The sequence below is a fragment of the Anolis carolinensis genome, chromosome 1, assembly GCF_035594765.1.
Source record: "Anolis carolinensis isolate JA03-04 chromosome 1, rAnoCar3.1.pri, whole genome shotgun sequence".
Classification (NCBI taxonomy): Eukaryota; Metazoa; Chordata; class Lepidosauria; order Squamata; family Dactyloidae; genus Anolis; species Anolis carolinensis.
The window spans coordinates 306173092-306198618 of NC_085841.1; the positions used below are offsets into that span (position 1 = coordinate 306173092).

Here is a 25527-nt window from a genome sequence, read left to right on the forward strand (position 1 = left end):
CTGACAGACCGTGCACAAAGAATCTGCGAACCTCACCTCCTCCAAGGTGAACTCAACCACCTAAACTGGGCTCTACAGGCCAATGGATACTCCACCACAGACATCAGAAGAGCTGCAAGGCCAAGAACAAGCCATGAGAGTCAAGACAAAGATCCACCCAGAGGAAAGGTGTTCTTACCATACATCAAGGGAACTACTGACCGCATAGGGAAGCTGATGAAGAAGCACAACCTACAAACTATCTACAGACCCACAAAGAAAATCCAACAAATGCTACGGTCAGCGAAGGACAAGAGGGATCCTCTCTCTTCTGCAGGAGTCTACCGGATACCATGCAGCTGTGGACAAGTCTACATAGGGACCACCAAACGCAGCGCCCAAACAAGAGTCAAAGAACATGAAAGGCACTGCAGACTAATTCAACCAGAGAAATCAGCCATAGCAGAGCATTTGATGAACCAGCCTGGACACAGAATACTATTTGAGAACACAAAAATGCTGGACCATTCTAACAACTATCATGTCAGACTACACAGAGAAGCCATTGAAATCCACAAGCATGTGGACAACTTCAACAGAAAGGAAGAAACCATGAAAATGAACAAAATCTGGCTACCAGTATTACAAAACTCCAAAATCAAAACAGTAGATGGGAACCAACACAATGAGGACTTGACTGAACAAAGGATGCCCCCAGGCAAGGGACAAAACATTTCCAGTGCCAATTAGGGTGATTAACTGAAACATTAATGCTGGCTCCCAGTGACAAAGAACTCTTGCCACACCTTGGACTCTACACAGATATATATTCTTTCCTTTCCTGACTTAGTTTATCCATACCTCACAACCTCTGAGGATGCCTGCCATAGATGTGGGCGAAACGTCAGGAGAGAATGCTTCTGGAACATGGCCACACAGCCCGAAAGACATACAACAACCCTGTGATTCTGGCCATGAAAGCCTTCGACAACACATTGAACATCTCTACGGGGAGAAATTGTTCCAAGACACACGGAGATTGGAAAAACTAAGGACCAGGAAAGCACATCTACTGTGCTCCCTGACCTTCCTTCTACGCTGCAGAGACACAGATACCATCCCACAATTTCTTGCAGCCAAAAGGACCTTCAAAACACCACAGGCTCATCGCATTTACAACCGCCTGGAACGCAACCTCTTGAGAGAGAGAATCCACACCATCCGTAAAGAACTCGCAAACACAGACAAAGAACTGCTGCACCTCCACATCAACATCAGCCAAAAGATGAATACCCAGGACTGGGATAAAATAGACAGCCTTACCTACAAGAAAATGGAGAAAGACATGGTTCTCCACACCAAGAGACAAAAACAAAAATTTGACAAATGCCGTAAGCAACAGCCAAAGCCAGAACTGGATAAATCACGGACCATCATCAACCTGACAGACAGACAACTCACTGAAGACCAAGTATCCATTCTAGAAAAAGGAGGAAATTTTGCAGTCACCACCACCAGGATCCCAGTAGAAAACATCATTGCCAATGTTGAATCAGCAATTTACCAGCTCCCTGAGGAAGAAGCAGAGGAGGTAAGAATGGAAACAGCAAGGATCCTGAGAAATGCAAAACTCCCCCCCAGCAACATAACGAGAAAAGAAAGACAGGCCATCAAAGATCTCAACTCAGATCCTGAAATCATCATTCTTCCAGCTGACAAGGGGAATGCCACAGTAATCATGGAAACAAAACAATACAAAGAAAAAATCAGACAACTTCTAGATCCCACAATTTACAAGAAACTGAAACAAGACCCCACTAACAAAATCACCAGAAAAACGAACACTCTAATCAAGAACTCCTCCATTAACTTTGACATACGCCAACAGCTGTGCAAATCAGAAGCCCTCCCACCCAGGCTTTACGGACTCCCCAAAATCCACAAGGACTCCATCCCACTCAGACCCATTGTAAGTGCCATTGGATCGCCGACTTACAACCTGGCAAAATTTCTGGCTACACAGCTACAAACCCACATTGGGCTCACTGCACATTATATCAAGGACTCTACACACTTTATAGAAAAGATCAGCAACCTCAATCTAAGCACCAAGGACATCCTGATCAGCTTTGATGTGGTGTCCCTTTTTACCAAAGTCCCAGTAGCTGACACCCTCACACTAATCAAACAAAACTTCCCAGAAGACATCACAGCCCTGTTTCACCATTGCCTCACCACTAGCTACTTTCAGTGGGACACTGGATTCTATGAACAGAAGGATGGAGTGGCCATGGGGAGCCCTCTCAGCCCAGTAGTAGCAAATTTCTATATGGAATACTTTGAAAAACAGGCCCTAGAAACAGCACCAAAAAAGCCAACTGTTTGGTTCAGATACGTAGATGACACCTTCACAATTTGGAGCCATGGAGAGGAAGAACTCAGCAAGTTCCTGGACCATCTTAACAGCATCCACCCAAACATCCAATTCACCATGGAAAAAGAAAAGGAAGGAAAACTGCCATTTCTAGATGTTCTGGTCATCCGCAAACCCAATCAACAATTGGGCCACACAGTTTACAGAAAACCTACACATACAGATAGATACCTTCATAAAAACTCCAACCATCACCCAAGTCAAAAAAGGAGCACAATCAAAGCCCTGACAGACCGTGCACAAAGAATCTGCGAACCTCACCTCCTCCAAGGTGAACTCAACCACCTAAACTGGGCTCTACAGGCCAATGGATACTCCACCACAGACATCAGAAGAGCTGCAAGGCCAAGAACAAGCCATGAGAGTCAAGACAAAGATCCACCCAGAGGAAAGGTGTTCTTACCATACATCAAGGGAACTACTGACCGCATAGGGAAGCTGATGAAGAAGCACAACCTACAAACTATCTACAGACCCACAAAGAAAATCCAACAAATGCTACGGTCAGCGAAGGACAAGAGGGATCCTCTCTCTTCTGCAGGAGTCTACCGGATACCATGCAGCTGTGGACAAGTCTACATAGGGACCACCAAACGCAGCGCCCAAACAAGAGTCAAAGAACATGAAAGGCACTGCAGACTAATTCAACCAGAGAAATCAGCCATAGCAGAGCATTTGATGAACCAGCCTGGACACAGAATACTATTTGAGAACACAAAAATGCTGGACCATTCTAACAACTATCATGTCAGACTACACAGAGAAGCCATTGAAATCCACAAGCATGTGGACAACTTCAACAGAAAGGAAGAAACCATGAAAATGAACAAAATCTGGCTACCAGTATTACAAAACTCCAAAATCAAAACAGTAGATGGGAACCAACACAATGAGGACTTGACTGAACAAAGGATGCCCCCAGGCAAGGGACAAAACATTTCCAGTGCCAATTAGGGTGATTAACTGAAACATTAATGCTGGCTCCCAGTGACAAAGAACTCTTGCCACACCTTGGACTCTACACAGATATATATTCTTTCCTTTCCTGACTTAGTTTATCCATACCTCACAACCTCTGAGGATGCCTGCCATAGATGTGGGCGAAACGTCAGGAGAGAATGCTTCTGGAACATGGCCACACAGCCCGAAAGACATACAACAACCCAGAATTAGGTTCCATTAGCTATAATACATACCCGGTTTCCCCAAAACAAGACAGGGTTTTATACTAATTTTTATTCCAAAGGATTAATTAGGACCTACATATAGCTGCCTGGATACTATTTAAATTGACTTTTTAATGAACTATAACTAGGACATTATTTGAAGTAGGGCTTATATTTTGAGCATCCTGAAAAATCATGCTAGGGCTTATTTTTGGGGAAACGGGGGTAGTTAAGTTTTTGCAGTGAAATGAAGCTGATGGCAGCATGAAGCAGACCTCCAAGGGGAAGGCATTCCAGGAATGGGCTATTGCAATAGACAAACTCTCCCCCATTACATCAAAGATTTCTTTCATGGGCCCAATACAGACTTCAGCTAATTCCAAATTATTACTAGAAAATTCATCTAATCATAGTTCTATAAAAATAGGGGAGGATGACATCATGCTTTATTGCATCATTGCAGGTTTCTTCACCACATCAGGTTGCCCTGGTCTTCTCTCATTATGATAGCATAGTATAACACAGTGATTCTCAACCTGTGTGTCCCAGATGTTTTGGCCTACAACTCCCAGAAATCCCAGCCAGTTTACCAGCTGTTAGGATTTCTGGGAGTTGTAGGCCAAAATATCTGGGGACCTACAGGTTGAGAACCACTGGTATAGCAGAACATCAGTCACTCCTTATTCGTTTTTTTCCTTAGTGCCAGAAAGTTACTTCTGCCCACTTCCCTTGTTATAAAAGTCCTCTCCTGGATCTAAAATTGACCAAGGGATCCCAAAAAACATGGTAAAATTATCCTCACACTTCCTAGAGAACCTTCCTTATTTATATTATTGTAAAATGTTTAGGAAATCAAATCCTGGGTTTCTGCTGCAGCATCACTTGCCTCTATGTAAATAGGTGTAGTTAGATGACCTAGATTAGAGAGCATTACATGATGGCAATTGGATATTGTTGACTGAAAGGGCTTTTAATATAGGTCAACTGAAATCAAGAACACACTCACCTCAGTCTTCCAGCAGAAGATGTGTCACAACCATGGGAAGTATTCACAAATTATTAAGGAGAGTAAAATTAGTTACGATTATGGGACTGTGTTGTCGAAGGCTTTCATGGCCGGGATCACAGGGTTGTTGTATGTCTTTCGGGCTGTGTGGCCATGTTCCAGAAGCATTCTCTCCTGACGTTTCGCCCACATCTATGGCAGGCAACCTCTGAGGATGCCTGCCATAGATGTGGGCGAAACGTCAGGAGAGAATGCTTCTGGAACATGGCCACACAGCCCGAAAGACATACAACAACCCCGATTATGGGACTGTACAAGAAGTCCATGCATCAGCATGTACTTTTTCAGCAGCTGTCTTCTCAATTGCTAGCAGCAGCATTATAGTAGTCCCCATAAATGGTGTGGGAGTTAAAAGAGGACCACAAGGTTACCTCAAGAACATATTCCACAGGGAAAAGACAGTACAACGTTTATTTTAACATCCACCAACTCCCAGAAATGAGTAAGGTAGAATGAAATATAATATATACTTGTGCTCAGGGCTGTAGCCAAGGAGGGGGAGGGGGTTAGAGGTTCAACCCTCCCCTCCCCTGAAAATTTTCAGGTTTTTAAAAAAACCTGATTTACTCATGAACTTTAACTGGCTAACCAAATCCCTCTGAGTGCCCATTGAAGTTTATTGATGGAGCCTGATTTCTAAATTATTTTGCGTTATGGAACTACTCTTCATGATTCGCTAAAAAAAAGTCTCTCTCCCCCCCCCCCCCCCCCCCCCCCGAAATTTTTTTCTGGCTATGGCCATGCTTGTGCTGTTTCTCAAAAGTGAAAATATTGTACATGTGATTTATACTTTACTTTGCTCTGTTCTTCATGTAGGAAAAATCACTTGTGAAGCACTGATACATTTACAATACAACCCATTTGTAAATGAAATAATTTCTACTTCCAGGTGTATTCTATTTTTCCCAGTCATTTCTATTAAATTTGCTTACCATATTTCAGAGAATTCTTTCTTTCTTTCTTTCTTTCTTTCTTTCTTTCTTTCTTTCTTTCTTTCTTTCTTTCTTTCTTTCTTTCTTTCTTTCTTTCTTTCTGATTCTTATCCTTGTACATATTTATTCAGTTGTCCCATATATTATTTTGTAAGAAGCATCTGCACTGGGATGCTTTTGGATGCTTTAGCCCTAAGAAAAAAGAAAAGTCAGAATGGAAATTCCACATTTTTGGTTGTTTATTCATTAAATTAAATATAAATTCAGAATTTCACTAAAAACAATATCATTTAAGGCAGCTTTAAAGTCATTTCAAACAAATTAGAAAATAAAGCCATTTAGATAATCAAAATGTCATTACAATTACCAGTAGCTATCAGTTTTAATTGATAGTTTGAAGAAATGTGTCCTAAATCCTTCTAGAAAACTGTGAGTGTGGGAATTAATCACAGCTCTGGCATAAAGTGGGAGCAACACAGGAGCCTGTCCTAGATGTGCACCCATATGTTCCTATCTTGACACACACTGATTTAAAAATAAAACTTGCTGATGTCTGTTCTCAAAGCCAGGTAAACAAGCATACATAACTGAACATAAAATGAGCATACCCTTCCCATAGAAATCCATGGGAGATTATGAAACTGCCCAGCGATGCTTAGAAGTAACAAAATGGGTATGAATGTTCAAGAGCACTCCAATATAGTTTAATAATACATGACATCGAAACAAAGAATAACCAAAGCAACTTTGTTTTCTCTTATTCATATTCAATACGTATTTGCTTCTCAAGCAGACTTTCTGCAAGCATAAAGGTAGCCACCTGAACGTCAAAATTTAACAAAGTATAAACAGGAAAAGAGAAAGAACTGGTTGGTGGGACGGTGTTAAACCTCTATGAATACAGTTTTGAAAAAGTTGCAAACTAAATGTTCCTTGGACACTAGACCAGAATTCTGTTTAGGATCTCTGCATGCATTAGTTTCTCTTGCCATATTTTTCCAACCGATGTGCATAAGTTTCTCGTACATATGTGGATGTTATTTTTTTAGATACAGTGAGAATTGGTTTTTTCCTTTTTTCTTAATGCAGCATCCAAAGCCCACTGCCCCTAACAGAAAAGCCCCTGAAGCTGTCCCACATGGTCATTCCATAGTCTAGCTACATTCCCATTGCCTGATGTGCCATCTGTGTTCCCAGAGTCTTCCAAGGATCACAGTACTGCTGTGATCATTTAGTAGGGATGCAACCAGACCATACAGACTATATAAACGGTGGGGATATAACCAGACACATGTCTGAGCCTGTCTGCCTTCTGTGGCCCCTTCCACACAGCTGTATAAAATCCACATTAAACAGGATTATATGGCAGTGTGGACTCAGATAACACAGTTCAAAGCTGATATTTTGGATTATCTGCCTTGATATTCTGATATTCTGATATATATAGCTGTGTGGAAGGTCCCTATCATGGAATGGCTGTATGGGGCCTCATCTACACTGCTATATAACTGCATTAGATGGACCCAGAGACTTATCACGTAAGCTGGGAGAGGAGTATGTAGCTTAGTGTAGTTAAGTATGAATGCAGATAGTTACACTATGGTGGGAAGATGGATTGTGTTTATCCTACCAGTCTTACAGGGCACTTGGAAGAAGGAAAAAGGCAGCCTGATTCACTTTCACCACATTTACATAATTTTGAAAGATGTAGCTCTGGATAGGTGAAAGCAAAGAGAGCTCTTCAACTCTTCAATGATGTTGGTAGCTTTGACATATAATAGTGCTAATGTTGCAGCATTACTGAAAAAAAGAGAAGAATCTGCTGATATTCAGAAAGTTATGGAAAAAAGGTTGTGCACCAAAGATAGCTGCAACACTCCCAGAACTGAGATGTGTTAATCTACATTGCTGGCAAGAACCTGGTATGGAAATGGATCTGACAAGATAAATTAAATGTCCTGCCTATCATGGAAGCTTATTTAGACCCCTCAATGGAAGTATGCCACCGTGAATCAAGATTTGTTCCTGGATGTGGAGTCCTGGATGTGGGGTAGTGCTTTGAGCACTCAACTACAACTCTGGGGAACAGGGTTTGAATATCCACTCAAACATGAAAACTCACAGGGAGACCTTGGGCAAGTCACACATTCTTAGCCTTAGGAATCCTATGATAGGGTTGCCTTAAGGTAGCCATAAGTCAAAAATGACTTGAAGGCACACAACAACGATTTTACTATCTGAATATTTGAAAAGTTCCATCTTCATGTTTCTAAGTAGTAAGCATGGGTCATAGCAAAATCTATATTTTGTCTTCAAAACCTGGACTCTATTTATACTTGAGGTTGACTTATACATGCGTGGGAGCCTCGGTGGCACCACAGGTTAAACCGCTGAGCTGCTGAACTTACTGACCAAAAGGTCGGCGGTTTGAATCCAGGGAGCACGGTGAGCTCCTGCTGTTAGCCTCAGCTTCTGCCATCCTAGTAGATAGAAAATATGCAAATCTGAGTAGATCAAAAGGTACCACTCTAACGGGAAGGTAACGGTACTCCATGCAGTCATGCTGGTGACGTGACCTTGGAGGCATCTACGGACAACGCTGGCTCTTTGGCTTAGAAATGGAGATGAGCACCAACCCCCAGAGTAGGACACGACTAGACTTAATGTCAGGGGAAACCTTTATCTTTATACATGTGTATATGCAGTAAACACTGAAAATATAGGTTCTTTGACATATCTTAGGGCAGCAAGCTCATTCAGGACTGCAGAAGTCACACAAAGTTCTTTTCTCAAGGAAACTGAAATGTTCCTGGAGCGGGGGCTCTGGAGGAATGATGGAGTGGCTGCCACTGCTGACTCCTAGCATCTTACAGCTGAGTTAGCTGTCTCATTTTGATCAATAGAGGGCCAGCTCTGATGGTTTCTTCTCAAGGAGGCTATGTATTGCCTCCAACTATTGAAGGCAACATGCCTCTGAATAGCAATTGCTAGTGAAAATAGGAAGGAAACTGCTATTGGTTACTGAGGGAACAGAATGAGGGTGCCCCTTTACGTGTGCAATTACAGCAACTATTCTCTCACTTAGCTTCCACGGTTCTATCCTATAGAATCCTAGGATCTGCAGTTTAGGGACAGGGCATTTAGAATTCTCGGGCTTAGAATTCTACTGTCTCACTAAATGACAAATCTCAGAATTCCATAAGATGTTGCTATAGCAACTAAAGTGGCATTATAGTACTTAACTTTATAGTGTGAAAGGGTCGTTGGACTTTGGCGTGAACCAGGAGACCAACTTTAAGTCCTTAGGCCATTTCTCGTGTATAGAATTCCAAAGCTATGGTTCCACTTTAATTGCCATGACTGCATCCCAGGTTTGTAGTTTGGTGAGGCACTACCAAACCTGAATACCTTTCCCTAAAATGCAAAACCCACGATTCGAGAGGATGAATGTTAAAGTGGAATCATAGTTCTATCACTGTGTAGTGGGAAACCATGCCTGGGGAAATTATTTCAGTTACACAAAGTGGAGAGTAATTTTATTCTTTCTAATATGAACAAAGGACACCTGTAATATATTCAGTGCCTTTAATCTATTCCTTAGAACGAGAGGATGGAAAGAGTATTGGATTGCAAATTTCTTGTTCCGTTGTCATCTTCTGAGCAATTTCTCTGCCAAGGGCACCTCAAAAGTCAGCATCACATGGAGATAAATACAGTTATGAGACTATTTTATTGTTGCAGTCCAAGCAGAATTCCCATTTTGTACAGATGCAGCTTTCCTAGAACAGTTGGTTCTCTTTGACATATTTCTCCTTTGGTACAATGTCTGCAGACATATTAATTAGAAGAATTATTATTATTTTTAAACGATGCAAGGTTGCATCTAAAAAAACTATCACTGTGTCGCCTTTTGAAAGAGACTACTTTAGATAAAAAAGCTGTATCAATAAATAATAGATTAAAGTGAAGTTTGATTCATTGGGTCATTATGAAACAAATGTCTTCTAATGGATTTCATTTCTTTTAGTTTTCTTTCCAATAAGTGTAACTACCTTTCTGCCAGAAAAGCTTCCAAAACAATGCACAGCAAAATAATTAAACCACAGTACAATACCCATTAAAAATAAATCCATAAAACCACATAAAACAGTATATAAATAATGCTAAAGTGCAAGTAGCAGGGAAAATCAGTACTCACTAAATGGATGACAGAACAGATTTTCTAAAATTCCCAAGGAAGCAATTAATGACTAGCTCCGTCTTGTCTGAAATTAGCTTTAGTGTCTCCATAGTGTTAGGCATAGGAGCCCACAGTGGCGCAATTGGTTAAACCACTGACCAACAGCTCTGTGAGCTCCAGCTCCCCATGCAGGGACATGTGAGAAGCCTCCCACAAGGATGGTAAAACATCAAAAACATCTGGGTGTCCTCTGGGCAACATCCTTGCAGACGGTCAGTTCTCTCACACCAGAAGCGACTTGTAGTTTCTCAAATCACTCCTGACATGAACAAAGTGTTAGGCATTAGTTTAAGACTGAGCTGTTGTTGTGTGTTTTATGTGACTGAAATGTAAAATAACCCCATCTTGTGTTTGGCAAAATTCATTCAGATATTTGTTGTTGCCATCTTCTATGGTTTAGGGTCTGCATTGTAGAACTAATTCACTTTGACACCATGTTAATTTCCATAGTTCAAAGTTACAGAATCATGGCATTTGTAGTTTGGCAAGGCACCAGCACTCTCTGGCAGAAAAGTCTAAAGACCTTTTAAAACTACAACTTCCATAATTCCATTATACGAGGTAATAGACAATTATTTTCCCTAACTTCATATGTGAAAGGATGTCATAAGGAAGAGGGAACAGGCTAGTTTTTCTGCTGCTCTGCAGACTAGGACGCGGAACAATGGCTTCAAACTACAGGAAAGGAGATTCTACCTGAACATGAGGAAGAACTTCCTGGCTGTAAGAGCTGTTCAGCAGTGGAACTCTCTGTCTCGGAGTCTGGTGTAAGCTCCTTCCTTGGAAGCTTTTAAACAGAGGGCGGATGGCCATCTGTCAGGCGTACTTTGCTTGTGCTTTTCCTGCATGGAAGGGGTTGGACTAGATACCCCATGTAGTCTCTTCCAACTCTATTATGATTCTATATGGATGCTATACAGTTTTGGTATCAAGATAAAACTGTATAGCAATTGGAAGGGCAGCTGCGCAATGTTATAACCTGGGGCTGTGGTTGGTGAGACATGTTGGTGGGGTACTAATTTAGCAGTAGTAACATCGTCTTAGCTCTGCGAGTGCAGCATTTTTTTGAATGAAACAGAGAGTGTTTGAGGATCGGGACATTCGTAGGGATACCAAGATGCTTGTTTATAAAGCGATTTGTCCTCCCGATCCTGTTATATGCTTGTGAAACGTGGACCGTCTAATCATGTCACACTCAAATTCTCGAACAATTCGATCAGCATTGTGTCTGAAAAATTCTGCAAATGTCTTGGGAAGACAGGTGGACAAATGTCAGCGTGCTGAAAGAAGCAAAGGCCACCAGTATTGAAGCAATGATCCTCCACCATCACCTTCACTGGACTGGCCACGTTGTCCAAATGCCCAATCACCACCTCCCAAAGCGGTTACTATACTCCCAACTCAAGAAGGGAAAACAGAATGTTGGTGGGCTTAAAGAGATTTGAAGATGGGCTTAAAGCTAACCTTAAAAACTGTGGCATAGACACCAAGAAGTGGGAAGCCCTGGCCATTGTGCGTTCTAACTGGAGGTCAGCTGTTACAAACAGTGATGTGGAATTCGAAGAGGCACGAATGGAGGGTGAAAGGGAGAAACGTGTCAAGAGGAAGGTGCATCAAGCCAACCCTGACAGGGACAGGTCATCTGGAAACCAATCTCCCCACTGCAAAAGAGCGTGCAAATCAAGAATAGTGTACAATTAGTACTGATGTGAAAGAAAGAAATGTGCTTAACAAAAGTCAGCTTTCCTGGGTTCAAAACTCACTGAGAACATTCCCTTTGTTATATGTGGAACAATGAGGACACTTGCATCACAATATGTAGTGTGCTATGTAACTATTGCCCTTGTTCTCTCCTCTGTAATGGGCTGAAATTTGTGCTGGATTGGCCCTGGATTTTTGGTCTGTGTAGTCATGTAACGTATCTACTAATCTCTGTTCTTCTTGAAATATCAAACATGTAAATTCCACAAAGCACTTTATTTTAAGACAGATTTTCATACCAGTTCTACCCAATCAGGTTTCCACAGAATGGCAACATTGCTCTGAACAGAACACCAGAGTATGCAGAATTGGTAAATGTACGTACCATAGATTGTTATACATGGAAATAATGGTAATAATAAGAAATTCTTGATAGGAGTCACAGTTTGTCTGGTTATGCTGGTTTGTGATGACAACTACTGTACAGTATATAATACATGTTCATTTTTTGTTCAACAACAAATGTGAAAATAAGACATCCCCTGAAAATAAGACGTAGCACATATTTGGGAGCAAAAATTAATATAAGACAGTGTCTTATTTTTGGGGAAACAGGGTAACACATAAATAATCTAATTAAAACAATTGGGTGTGCTTCGATTGGGTATGCCTACATGACAGAATGCAGTTGCTCTAGATGGCCCATTTGGCCTCTTTCAACTCTATGATTTTATATGTAGATTTAATCAATTAATTTATAATGGAGTGGCAACACTAGAACATCAGCCTTACTTTTTTATCTTTTGTTTAGAGCTCCCATTTTACACATAAGGAAAACAGCTGAATAAAGTTTATAATTTCTTTTAATCAGGGGAGATGGGCCATAGCTCATATCCTTGATAATTTGAAATTACATATCAGGGGAGTCAGCACAGTACAGTGGTCTGAGCGTTGGACTAAAGCTGCACCTACATGGTAGAAATAATGTCAAATAGCCCTTCAATATAAAGAAGTTCTTCCTAATATTTAGGTGGAATCTCCTTTCTTGTCATTTGAATTCTTTGTTTAGGTTCTAGTCTCTGGAGCTGCAGAAAACATGCTCACTCTCTCTTCTACCTGACATCCCTTCTGTGCGCTCAATAAATATCCTGTTTGGTGCAGTGGGTAGCAGTGGGGAAGGGGTGTGTGCCCTCTAGTTATTTTGCCCACTGGGAATGTAATCGGAGAAGAAAGATCCCAGCTTCTCCTTAATAAAAGAACATTGGCGAGCCTTGGGTTATGAGGAAACACTATTTGTGATTATGTGAATCAACCCATAGCATAAGATGTGCTCTCAAAATTGATAACAGGAGACAGATTAGAACTACCTGTGCCTCTTATGTGCACTGACACACAGTCAAAACAAAATCACAGTCCTCATTAAACCACTAAAATGATTTCCTTGGTTAATAATTTCTCTCCCAAATACCTTAGATTTCAGGCTTGGAAAATACTTAATTTCCTTACAGAAAATTGTACAAGGTCCTTGGGGTTTGTTTTGCTTGTTCAATCATTAGGGGCATCAACAACTTGAGAGAGGTTTTAAAATATATATTTAAAAATATTTCCTCTTATGGTATTTGTTTGACTGTATACTGCTGCCATCTGCTGGCTCTTTCCAACAGAACTCAATACTTCCTTGGGTAAGGGTCCTTCCATACAGCCATATAACCCAGAATATCAAGGCAGATAATGCAGTTTTTCAAGTCGCTCCTGACATGAAAAAAAATCCACAATATCTGCTTTGAACTGGATTATCTGAGTCCACACTGCCACATAATCCAGTTCAATGTGGAATTTATACAGATGTGTGGAGGGGGTCTAAGAGGTATCAAAACTATACTTAGTTAAATTATGATTCTGCCTGAAATCTCTTTGGTGACATACACTGGCATAACCTATTATGCCAAGCTGGGAAAAAAATCAGGAAATGAAATGTTTTTCTTGTGATTTTTTTTTTACCTTGGAAGTTCCCCCACCTCCAAATTGAAAAACCAAACCAAAACAAAACAAACAAACAGATTATGGAATATTTTACTTAAGAATGATAAAGAAAAGTGTAATAGATGAGGTGGATGATGGTGTCCAGAGGTCAGTCACTCCTGCTTGCAGCTGAAGAAGTTCAATAAATCTTGATTATTCCATCGCTGGTTTATTTACCACCACATATCTGGGTGTGGAGGGAGGTAAATAAAAGTCTTGCTCTTTTTAAAGGCCCTTCCAGACAAGTTCAAAAAAGTGGAGCCTGTCACTCAGACATCACAGTAAATAAACCACAATGGCAATTCTGTGCTTTATTGCGCTGCTCCTGCTTGCAGAAGATGGTACTGGGCTGTACTGGGAAGGTGACAAGAGAAAGGAGAGCAGGGCTCTTCTACCGTTAATAGTTGTGTATATGATTTCTTTTAACCAGGCATAGATTGTCTCGCAAGCCCCATCCCTAACCAGCACATTTAGTCTCATTCACAGTGAGACAGAGCTCTACAGAAGTCTGCCTTGCTGTGATGGGTGAACTCTGCCGGCATCACTTGACCCCTTTCAAAGCTTTTTTTGAAGAGGACGATCATGGGGAGCTATTTTAGACACACTGCCAGAGACAGATGGGAAGAGTTTCCCCTCTAACCAAGATAAGGTCAACAAATATGATCTTGGAGAACAATCCTCTTAATGGAGTCAAGGCTAAATGTAGACTAATCCACAAGGCTTCTTGTTTATCCTGGGGGATTTTTTAGATGAAACGTATGTAAGCTCATCCTTTGTGCAAGAAGACCTTGCTTTAAAGTACAGAAGCAAATGACTGCTCTGCTGAGCCCACAAAATATGTCTCCTTCCTTGTCCAACAGTGATAGATTCGCAGGTTGCTGTCTTTGTGGAAATTCAAGGCTTTTTTTTTCTTTTGACTGTTGCCAGAGAAACATAAATGGGAACTTCATATTCCCCAACTGTCCTAGTTTGTCAGGGACTGTCTGCATTAATCATTTGCTGTCCTGCTTTCTCAGTTGTTTTTAAAATGACCAAGTTTATCTCTTCTTCTCCTCTTTTGTCCTGAGTTCATTTCAGTTGCTACAAATTCAGTTCAAAGAGCAAAAATAGTTAGTTTTCATAGAAATCTGCAGCAGGGAGAGAAGAGAAAGGAGCAAAGTCTTGTTCTTTCTTTCTTAGGGCCCTTCCACACAGCCGTATAACCCAGACTATGAAGGCAGATAATCCACAATATCTGCTTTGAGCTGGATTATCCGAGTCCACACTGCCATATAATCCAGTTCAATGTGGATTTTATACAGCTGTGTAGAAGGGGCCTTAGAGCAGTGGTTCTCAACCTGTGGGTCCCCAGATGTTTTGGCCTTCAACTCCCAGAAATCCTAACAGCTGGTAAACTGGCTGGTAAACCTGGGGACTCATAGGTTGAGAACCACTGTCTTAGATACTTAATTTTTTTTCACCTGAAGACATTTCTAAACTCAAATGCCATATATACTTGTGTATAAGTCGACCTCTTGTATAAGCAGGTTTGGGGGCCAAAATTATGGATTGTGAAATGACTTGTGGACAGTGCCAGATTTAGGACAAATGAGGCCCTGTGGTAGTTAAATTAGGAGGCCACTTCCTTACTTGGGCCCTGAAGGAGGGGCCCCGGGAGGTAGGCCTACACTGCCTGCTTTCTGGCACACCCCCAGAGACTATCAACTCAGTCATTATGTCTGGAATCCCTCTGAAATGGAACTCCTTCAAATTTATAATTGCATCATGTAAGCGAAATCTATCATAAAAATTATTTTGGCAGGAAGATGGCCCCCTGGTTAAGGGGGTCCTGTCCTTATGTATGCCTAAGCACAATGGCAAATCCAGCACCGCTTCTGGAGAAGTTGGGGGTCATTCCACAACTTCAGTGGTGACTCAGAAGCCAGCCATCCCTGGTCTCCAACACTACCATTTTCCCACCCAGGCATTTAAAAGGGCCAGATGTGGTGCTGCAACAAAAAGAGGAGATGGGGTCAGTGTTTCTTTTAGGTTCTCCCAGGACAGACTAAGCTCTCATTTTTTGCCTCTTTACCAAGCACCACATAGATTAGGATTGGCCCCACGACAGCTATACACCTCCTGGTGATGATCTGCAGTAACATCTTGCCCCGCATTATCAAAAGCCGAGCAAAAGCCCAAATTCTTCCACAGATATGGCCCTTTCTCTATTGAACTGTGCACACATGTTATTTACCTTCCAAATTACAGTAGAGTCTCACTTATCCAACATAAATGGGCTGGCAGAATGTTGGATAAGCGAATATGTTGGATAATAAGGAGGCATTAAGGAAATGCCTATTAAACATCAAATTAGGTTATGATTTTACAAATTACGCACCAAAACATCAGGTTATACAACAAATTTGACAGAAAAAGTAGTTCAATATGCAGTAATGCTATATAGTAATTACTGTATTTACGAATGTATTGAAAACATTAACTACAAAAATGCGTTGGATAATCCAGAACGTTGGATAAGCGAGTGTTGGATAAGTGAGACTCTACTCAACTTTGCTTTTGGAGAGTAACTACTTTATATTTCTTTTCCGTTGCTCCCTTTCAATATCTATCCTCTAGACTGTACCACTTTCTTATGACCCTGTTCTTTGTGGTTTTATTCTTATGTCTTTCTCACCCCGAGTTTTAACTTAATGTTCATGTGGCCCGCCCTTGTTTTTATTGTTTCCTTGATTTTGCATTGTAATGTATATTATTATCTATTGTATTGTTTACTGTGTTGTGATGTGTTGTTCTTTTATATTCTGTTATATTGTATTGTTCTGGGCATGGCCCCATGTAAGCCGCCCCGAGTCCCCGTTGGGGAGATGGTGGCGGGGTATAAATAAAGTTTTTATTATTGTTATTATTATTACTGTACTTCCAAATTACCTCAAAAATATTTCAAAAGGAGAATTACTTCAAAAGGAAAAATTATAATGTCAATGCATTGAGTAATGAATATTGAGTGCCGGTAATTACAGAATGTCCTTAAAAAAATAAAAGAAAACTTACCTTTGAAGGATAGGAGCCATGGTGACACAATGGGTTAAACACTTGTGCCAGCTGAACTGCTGAACTGAAGGTGGGCGAGCTCCCATCTGTCAGGTCTAACTTGCAGGGACATGAGAGAAGCCTCCCAGCAGGATGGTAACACATCCGGGTGTCCCTGGGCAATGTCTCTGTAGATGGCCAATTCTTTCACACCAGAAGCAACTTGCAGTATGTTCTCAAGTCGCTTTTGACATGATAAAAATAAATAAATAAAATAACCTTTGGAGGATTCGTCCTCACAGAGTAATGGTGGCAGGAGAAAAATTGAGGGCAAGTGTAAAGACCCACCACAAATATATGTCACAAAATTGTATTACTGTACTTGGAGAACTTCAACAGTTGCCATCACACATGAAAGTTCGCGTGTTTTGCATAGAGATAAGTGGAGTTGATAGATACCCGCCTCAAAAAATCCATGTTATTATGAAATATAAAAATGGGGTAACGGTCACCCCCTGGAAGTAGCTTTGCATTGTGTGATCACCACCTTGGAACTTTGTTTTTAAATGAAATGAGGACATTTCTACATGTGATGAGGTCCTTTACCAAATGTTTTGTTAACTGAGATATACTTGTACTCAAAGAGAACTTTGGCTGTTAGGAATTGTGAAGTCCAAAACAGCGGGAGGGACGAAGTTTGTCCATGCCTGTTGTTCACACTCCTGTCCTTTGATCATGATTTACTGTATATGTTTTGGCTGCAAATACAAGTTAGTTTCAGACACTAAGAGGAGCTCTTCTCCATCCCACCTCGTTTCTTTTTGTTTGTTGTACACTAGCATTTTAAAGTTCTGCTTCTCTGCCTACTTGAGATGCTTCTTTTCTTGGTCTTTGGTCCCTGGGATTAATCTTCATCCATGTCTTTTCATTCTTGCTGCGAATCTCTGTCATATTGGGTTGCTTTGAGTTTTTCGGGCTGTACAGCCATGTTCCAAAAGCATTCTCTCTTGACGTTTCACCCACATCTATGGCAGGCATCCCCAGAGGCTGTGAGGTCTGTTGGAAACTAGGCAAGTGGGGTTGATTTATCTGTGGAATGTCCAGGGTGGGAGAAAGAACTCTTGTCTGTTTAAGTGTGAATGTTCCAGTTGACCACCTTGATTAGCCTTGAATAGCCTTGCAGCTTCAAAGTTTGACTGCTTCCATGCTGGGGAATTTTTTTGTTGGGAGGTGATTAGCTGGACCTGATTGTTTCTTGTCTGGAATTCCCGTTTTCTGAGTGTTGTACTTTATTCAATGTTCTGATTTTAGAGTTTTTTTTTTAAAAAAAATAAAGTCAGGAGAGAATGCTTCTGGGACATGGCCATACAGCCCAGAAAACTCACAGCAACCCAGTGATTCCAGTGGAACCTTCGACAACACTCTGTCATATTAATTATATTAATTATATACCTGGTAGAATTCGGAGGTACATTCCATCAACATTTCTCCAGCTGGTTCTGTGAAGTTAGACTGCATTATATGAGTCCACACTGGCCAAATAATGCAGTTTCAAAACTCATTATATGGCCGTCTAGATAGGGGGCTATGTCAGTGGTTCTCAACCTGTGGGTCCCCAGGCGTTTTGGCCTACAACTTCCAGAAATCCCAGCCAGTTTACCAGCTGTTAGGATTTCCGGGAGTTGAAGGCCAAAACATCTGGGGACACACAGGCTGAGAACCACTGGTCTATGTGATTCTCAACCCGGGGTCTTCTAGCGATTTTGGACTTCAACTCCCAGAATTCCTGACCATGGGCCAAGGCCGCTGGGGCGTCTGGGAGTTGAAGTCCGGAAAAAAAAAACTTGGATTGTTTTGCACGGGATTGGATAACGTCCCCGAGCCCGTGACCAATAGAAGCTCTCGGTGTTGTTTCGCTTATGTCGCCGCCTCCTGCCGAGAAGTGGGAGACTTTGAAAAGTGTCCAGGTCAGGACGGGAAGTTGCGTGGCAACGGCCTCAAGGAAAGGGTGTTTTCAGTCTCTCGGCGGGAGCCTTTCTCCTCAGTAGGCCCTGGTTTTGTTGCTGCTGCTTCTGCCTCCGGGGACAGGGCTGAGCGGGGTCGGCAGTCCCTCGCCATTGGCAAGGCTTTGAGGCTGGCCTTTCTCTGGGCTTGTTAGCAGCTTGACTCCATTTTCACGGCCGTGGCTAAATGGTATGGAATCATGGGATTTGCAGGTTGAGGCACCACCCCTCTTTGAAAGAGAAGGCCAAACTACAGCTCCCACGATTATATAGCATTGAGCCAGGACAGTTAAGGTGATGCTGAACTTCAGCATTTCTACAGAAGATGCGCCCTCGGTTTCATTGAATAACCCCGAAGTTCTGGTATTTTAAGAGCGAGTGTACTTTTCACTTTCTTTAGGTTTGTTAGAGCCCTTCCACACAGCCATATAATCCAGAATATCAAGGCAGATAATCCACAATATCTGCTTTGAACTGGGGCCCCTTCACAACAGCTGAATAAAATCCCACATTTTCTGCTTTGAACTGACATATATGGCAGTGTGTACTCAGATATCCCAGTTCAAAGCAGATATTGTGGGATTTTTTGCCTTGATATTCTGGGTTATATGGCTGTGTGAAGAGCCTTGGGTTATCAAAGTCCACACTGCCATATAACCCAGTTCAAAGAAGATAATGTGATATTTTATACAGCTGTGTGGAAGGGCTCTTACTGGTGTCAAACTGCATTAATAATCCTGGTGTAAATGTTACCCAATATGTTGTCAAAGGCTTTCATGGTTGGAATCATTGGGTTACTGTGAGTTATTGGGCAGTATTGCCATGTTCCAGAAGCATTCTCTCCTGATGTTTCGCTCACATCTATGGCTGGCATCCTCAGAGGTTGTGAGGTCTGTTGGAAACTAGAAAAGTTGGGTTTATATATCTGGTAAGTCCAGGTTGGGAGAAAGAACTCATTTGTTTGTTTGAGGTAAGTGTGAATGTTTCAATTGAGCAACTTGATCAGTATTTAATGGCCTTGCAATCAATTTCAACAGAAAGGAGAAAACCAAGAAAATGACCAAATCGGGCTATCATTATTTTAAAATTCTAAAATCAGGACAGTAAATAAAGAACAACAATCTGTAAATGGGAATTCTAGACAGGAAACAATCAAGGCCAGCTAACACCTCCCAACAAAGGATTCCCTCAGGCAGGAAGCAGCCAGGCTTTGAATTTGCGAGGCCAATCAATGTGGCCAATTGCAACATTCACACCTGCCTCAAACAGACAAGAGTTCTTTCTCCCAACCTGGACTTTCCACAGATATAGAAACCCTGCTTCCCTAGTTTCCAACAGACCTCACACCTCTGAGGATATCTGCCATAGATGTGGGTGAAATGTCAGGAGAGAATGCTTTTTGGAACATGGCCATACAGCTCAGAAACTCACAGCAACTCAGTTACTCAAGTTGCTATTTGAGCATGGATAGTGCTGGATGGAAGCTTGCGTCTTGATGTTTTTGCATGCCTTCAAGTCCTTTCCGACCAAAGGCGACCCTGTCACAAGGCTTTTTGGCCAGAGGCCTGCCTTTGCCTTCCTTTGAGGCTGAAAGAGTGACTTGTGGGGATTTGAATCCTGGTCTCTAGAGTCATCATCTGACCCTCAGGCACAATCTACACTGACCATTTAATGCAGTGCGAAGCTAACTTCGAATTGTGGCAGCCAGACATCTAACTCCCACCAAATCATGCAAAGAAAATAGTTTGAAACTGCATTAAATGGTCAGTGTGGATGGGGCCTCAATATGCGTTACTGTCTGCTGGAAACCTGTTTCAGCACTGGAAAGTGTTTTGTTTTGGTGGGCTCTAGTATTGTGAAATCTTGAGTGTTTGTGTCTGGTAATTTTTTTCTATTCATTGACTGCCTTCTCAGTTCAAAAACGTCATACTGTTTTCATAAAAATAGGCTGCTAATACAGTTCCCACAAATTCTGAGAGTTTTTTTTGGCTTTGTAGGAAAAGCAAATGCCTCTTATATGCCATATAGTTCTATAAGTCTTTGCAGAGGAAAGCACCAACATCAAAAGGTCTGTAGCTTTGTAGCAGAGACATCCTGTACATGCAGTGGGTCCTAGCCTCATGCACTGATACTTCCAAAATCTGGGGAATGTCTCTGTCTAAAATCCAACTGATAGTTGAAGTAGAGGATGCAGAACTACAGCATGGCAGCTCTCAATGAAAGAAGGCTAACAAAATGGCCAAAAGATTTCAGTAGCTTGATCATGATAACAGGTTATGATGTTGGGTGTCATTTTTTTAGATGGTGAGTAAAGGGAGACAAAATAGAGGGATTAAAAACAATTTACGTTCAGAAATACCAGATTTGGGGTTATTTGGCGAAACTAACTAGCAAGTGTGTCAAGGCAGATAAAAGGAGGTATCCCCCTGAGATGGCACAGTTATATCATGGAAGATGCAATTTTGATGTATGTGAGAGAGAAATGAAGGCAAACTTGATAAAATCCTTTGAAAGCAAAATGCGCAAAAAGGAGATATAATAGTGGCAGTCTAAACTGCATTTTGTAACAGCTGATTCTTCAAGATGGCTTACAATATCTACAATATCCTTTGTAAGCTGTTCTGAGTCCCCTTTGGGATGAGAAGGCCTGAGTATAAATACAGTAAATAATAATAAAAAATCTGTTATGACTATATAATTAGTTTCAAGCAATATAAAATCATAGACTGCAACAGTGAAATCAGAAATACATTAAGGCCACACTTTGCCCATCTCTGCGCTAAGACCATGAATTCTGTACAAGTCCTAAGCTTATGTGTACACTGCATTTCCATCACTATCCCCAGACACCTTGGATTCAAAGATATGACATTAATTAAAAGGAATTGCCTGATTTCTGTGATATTCTTTCTAAAAAAGATATTCCTGGATAGGAATGGGGCACATGTGAAATAATCCAAATATACTTTTGATTTAGGTTGCGATCGCAATCAAAATATTTTTCATTGACCTACATGAGCAGTGTTTCCAAGTAAACAAATTTATGTGGCTGTAATGTAGGTTTTATCCTTATACCAGGGTTCAAACTTCTTCCTTGTATGTATCAAGAGGAATTATGGTTTTACCTTCAGAAAGAGAGTGAAAACGTGACTTTGGGATCAAGCCTTCAGAAAATAATTACAGTGCAATAGATGGATTTGGAATTATGTGCAATGACTACTGGAATGGCCTGAATTATGATTGTGGATAGCGTGGCTTTAATAGTGATTGTAATAATTTTAAATGTTTTAATGTATTTTAATCTTAATTTTAATGTAAACGTTTATTTTAATTGTACATTGTTTTTAATGCATTGAATTGTTGCCTATGTATAAGCTGCCTTGAGTCCCCTTTGGGGTTGAGAAGGGCGGAATATAAATATGGTAAATAAATAAATACCTTTCAGAAATATCAGTGCACTTTTTTTGAGGCCCCATCTAGACTGACCGTTTAATGCGGTTTGAAGCTAGCTTCAAACTGTGGTAGCCAGACAACAAAATCCCACAAAAGTGAGCGAAAGAAAGCCCTTAATGTACACCAGTGCACTGTTGTTTGTGTAATCACCATCTGGGCTTCAAACCAGTTTCAGGAATTCCTATGTAATTATCTGCACAGCAAAACCACTTTATTCAGTACCTGCTTGAAGCTGCATTAAATGGTCAATATAGTTGGCAATGCCTGTAATAGAAGCTAACTGATTTCAAACTCTCATGCTGAACATGCAGCATCAAATGCTCAAGTACCCTGAATACAGAACATCTGGGGAGAACAGTCTTAGTAGGAGATAGGTCACTGTCCCAGAAAGTGAAAGTTTGTAGCAGTTTTTTAAAGTGCCCCTCAGCATCACTGAGATAAAGCGTTCTGTGGAGACAATCAGTTTGGCACCTCTTTGATTATATTTTAACTGATACTTGGAGGAGCCCAAGCTAGTTTTATCACTGCTTATAAGAAACAGAACAAATGCATTTGAGTCATTATTCAGCATAAACTGTTTCAGTATTCCGGCAAATTATCAAATTTTGAAGGATGAAAATATTTTTGTATACATATTCTTAAGTGTATTTAAAATAATTTGTCATTTGTTATGTTAATAGGATTGAGTTTCTGTCCACTGAATACATCCTCATGGCAAGCAAGAAACTGAGAAGAGCAGGTTTACCACAGAATCTTTGTGAAAGACTAAGTCGACATCAGATCACTACTTGTCAGGTGAGTTTCTTCAACAAATAAATCAATATGGCATGAACAAAACCATCCTGAAGGCATGATGAGTTTGCCCAAGTACTTAAGAAGTAAGTAATTCCTCATTTTTTAAAATGATTGTTTCAGGACCTCTTACGTCTTTCATTACTGGAACTGATGAAAGTGACTGGACAGAACTATTGGAAAGTTCAAAAACTTCTTAACACAGTCAGCCAATTCTGTGCTCCCAGAATGCAAACGGTGAGTATCTATTTGCAAAGTAGAAGAAGAAGGAATCTAGTTGTGTGCATTCCTATCTGAACTGTCTGGGTATCGCACTCTAGATTCTCATCTATAGCAAATATGTGTTACTTCTAAATTGGTGTTTTCTGCTTGAATTAACATTTTGATCAATGTATACATTACCCAGGCAATACAACATGTCAGTGATTTCTGTAGTCCTCCAATAGTTTGAAGAATTCAGGCTACTTTGCTGTTACGAAGGAGGGAATGGATAATATCTTCTCCCATGAATAGAAATTGACATTGGGGCAGATAAAAGACTCTACTCATTCATCAGTAACCTGTACCAAGAAGCAACATGGGGGCTGTCTACATCAACCATTTACTTCAATTTCAAACTGACATTGAAGATAGTGGTTTCATTGTGCAGATGATTACATAAGGAAATTCTGTGGTGATTACATAAACTGTAGAGCAGTGATGCACATTAAAGGCTTTCTTTTGTGTGTGTTCTCTAGCTTTGAATTTCATTAAATGTAATTAATGTTTTTAGGAGTGATCCTTACTTGTGAGATCAATATGATAACAAAATATTGGTATCAAAATATTGGGAAGGGCACTTACATGATAAAGGATTATTGTGATAGTGTAGAAATGTTTTAAAAAACTTTGTTGCTGTATATCTTTAAGCTGTTTTGACATTTCAATTTCAAGGTGAACCTATCATGGGGTTTTCTTGACAAGATTTGTTCAGTTTGTCTGTATTGAGAAAGGAACCTAAAAACCCATTTTAGTTCATTTGCTTCAATATATTTCCTTGTAAAAGTTTTGTAATTCCTCAAATAAAACTCAACAAACCTTTCAGTGAACCCAGGTTTTTTGGAATAGCTAACAGGGACAGTCAGTTTTTTCTTAGTCTGCGGTTTCACTGTGCATTTTTTCCAGCTGTACTTAACCACAAGGATAATATTTTCTTCTGAAGTGGTAATTTACAAATCAAATGTATTTTACCCAAAAGATGAACAATTCTTTTAAAATATGTTTGTAGGCTTGTAAAATTAAAGACTGTTTTATAAACATTTTTACAGACACTAGAGTCTTTAATAGTATTTTGTGATGTTAGGTTCGGTCAGAAGGTTGGAGAAAATTTTATTAAAGGACAGGAAAGCAAATTTAGGGCCTGTATGTTTGGTTTTTGGCAAATAAGCCCTAAGCAATTCTTCATTTGGAAAAATAAATACCAGACATTTTTCCTACCAGTTGAATTGATTATTTAAAAATGGATATGATTATTATAGGTTTATGAAATGAAAATGAAAAGAACTATGAATCCTTCAACAGCATTCTTGCCAACAACACTGGAAGATCTGGATAAAATTTTGCATGGTGGAATTGCCTGTGGATCTATTACAGAGGTAAAAGATTTACATAGTGATGAACATTTGTTTTTGTTGGCATAATTGAAAACAGAAGACAGCTTTCTGTTTTGCACATTGAAAAGAGTTGTTATTTATTTAGAACTTTTAAATCACAAGGCACAGATTTCTTTTGATAAAGTATGGTTCATTTCAGATCTAATTACTGTACTTAATAAAAATATTTTGTCTAACAATCTTTTCACTATGAATTAAAATATAGCTTTTCACTTAAACCTCTCTATAATGTATCTTATGAAGTGCTACCTGCAGAAGGTAGGAGAAGTATTAATTAATTAATTTATATATTACAACATTTCTACCCTACCCTTCTCACTCAGGGCGGCTTACAAATATAAAACACATACGTAAAACAGTTGCACTCACATTTCAAATCATTTGAATTAAATTACATTAAAACATTCGTAAATATACAAGTAGATATACATTCAAAGCGCATTCCGATTCCAAACCAGGTATGTCATTATATCTTGTATCATATAATTAAAATCGATGCTGTTGTTATTGGGCAAAAGCCTGGTCCCACAACCAAGTTTTCACTCTTTTTCAGAAGGATAGGAGAGAGCGAGCCTGTCTGATTTCATTTGGGAGGGCATTTTATAGGCGGGGGGCCACCACTGAAAAGGCCCTGTCTCTCATCCCCACCAGCCGCACCTGTGAGGCTGGTGGGACCGAGAGCAGGGCCTCCCCAGAAGATCTTAAATTACATGGTGGGTCATAGCGGGAGACACATTCAGACAAGTAGTAGTATTTTTCCTGTTGTCTACTGTACATCTCTGACTTTTCTCCCAAGTAGTATAAAATTTTTGAAAATAAACATTAGGAGAATAGTCTCCGATCTGAGAATTTCCTCTTTCTAACACTTTTTAGATATATTTTAAATAATGTTACTATTTATTAATATGTTTCTTCAATGCAGTATAAAATCCATGGAAGTTTCTGATTTTTAAGGGAAAATAAAATGATTAAAAAGTTCCCTGCTGCTGGTTTAAGTTACTTTAGTGCCTTTGCATAGATGATTTCCCAAGAATTCTGGTCCAAACACAGACTTATA

General features: G+C 40.3%; 1 protein-coding gene across 6 annotated transcripts in view; it reads left to right on the top strand.

Annotated features, from left to right (window-relative positions):
• Positions 1-11832: 11832 nt before the first annotated feature.
• The window catches only part of rad51b (RAD51 paralog B), a 397175-nt gene continuing 383480 nt past the window's right edge, over positions 11833-25527 (top strand). Inside the window, exons 1-4 of one of the 6 annotated variants that reach the window (XM_062968053.1) lie at positions 11833-11895; positions 22707-22821; positions 22942-23055; positions 24336-24452. In XM_062968053.1, coding sequence (XP_062824123.1) covers positions 11894-11895; positions 22707-22821; positions 22942-23055; positions 24336-24452 — 348 coding nt within the window. In that variant the 5' untranslated portion in view covers positions 11833-11893. Of the gene's footprint in view, positions 11896-18442; positions 18764-22706; positions 22822-22941; positions 23056-24335; positions 24453-25527 lie in introns of those variants that run through there. The other 5 variants (XM_062968054.1, XM_062968055.1, XM_003224876.3 and 2 more) reach the window with 5 other exon arrangements.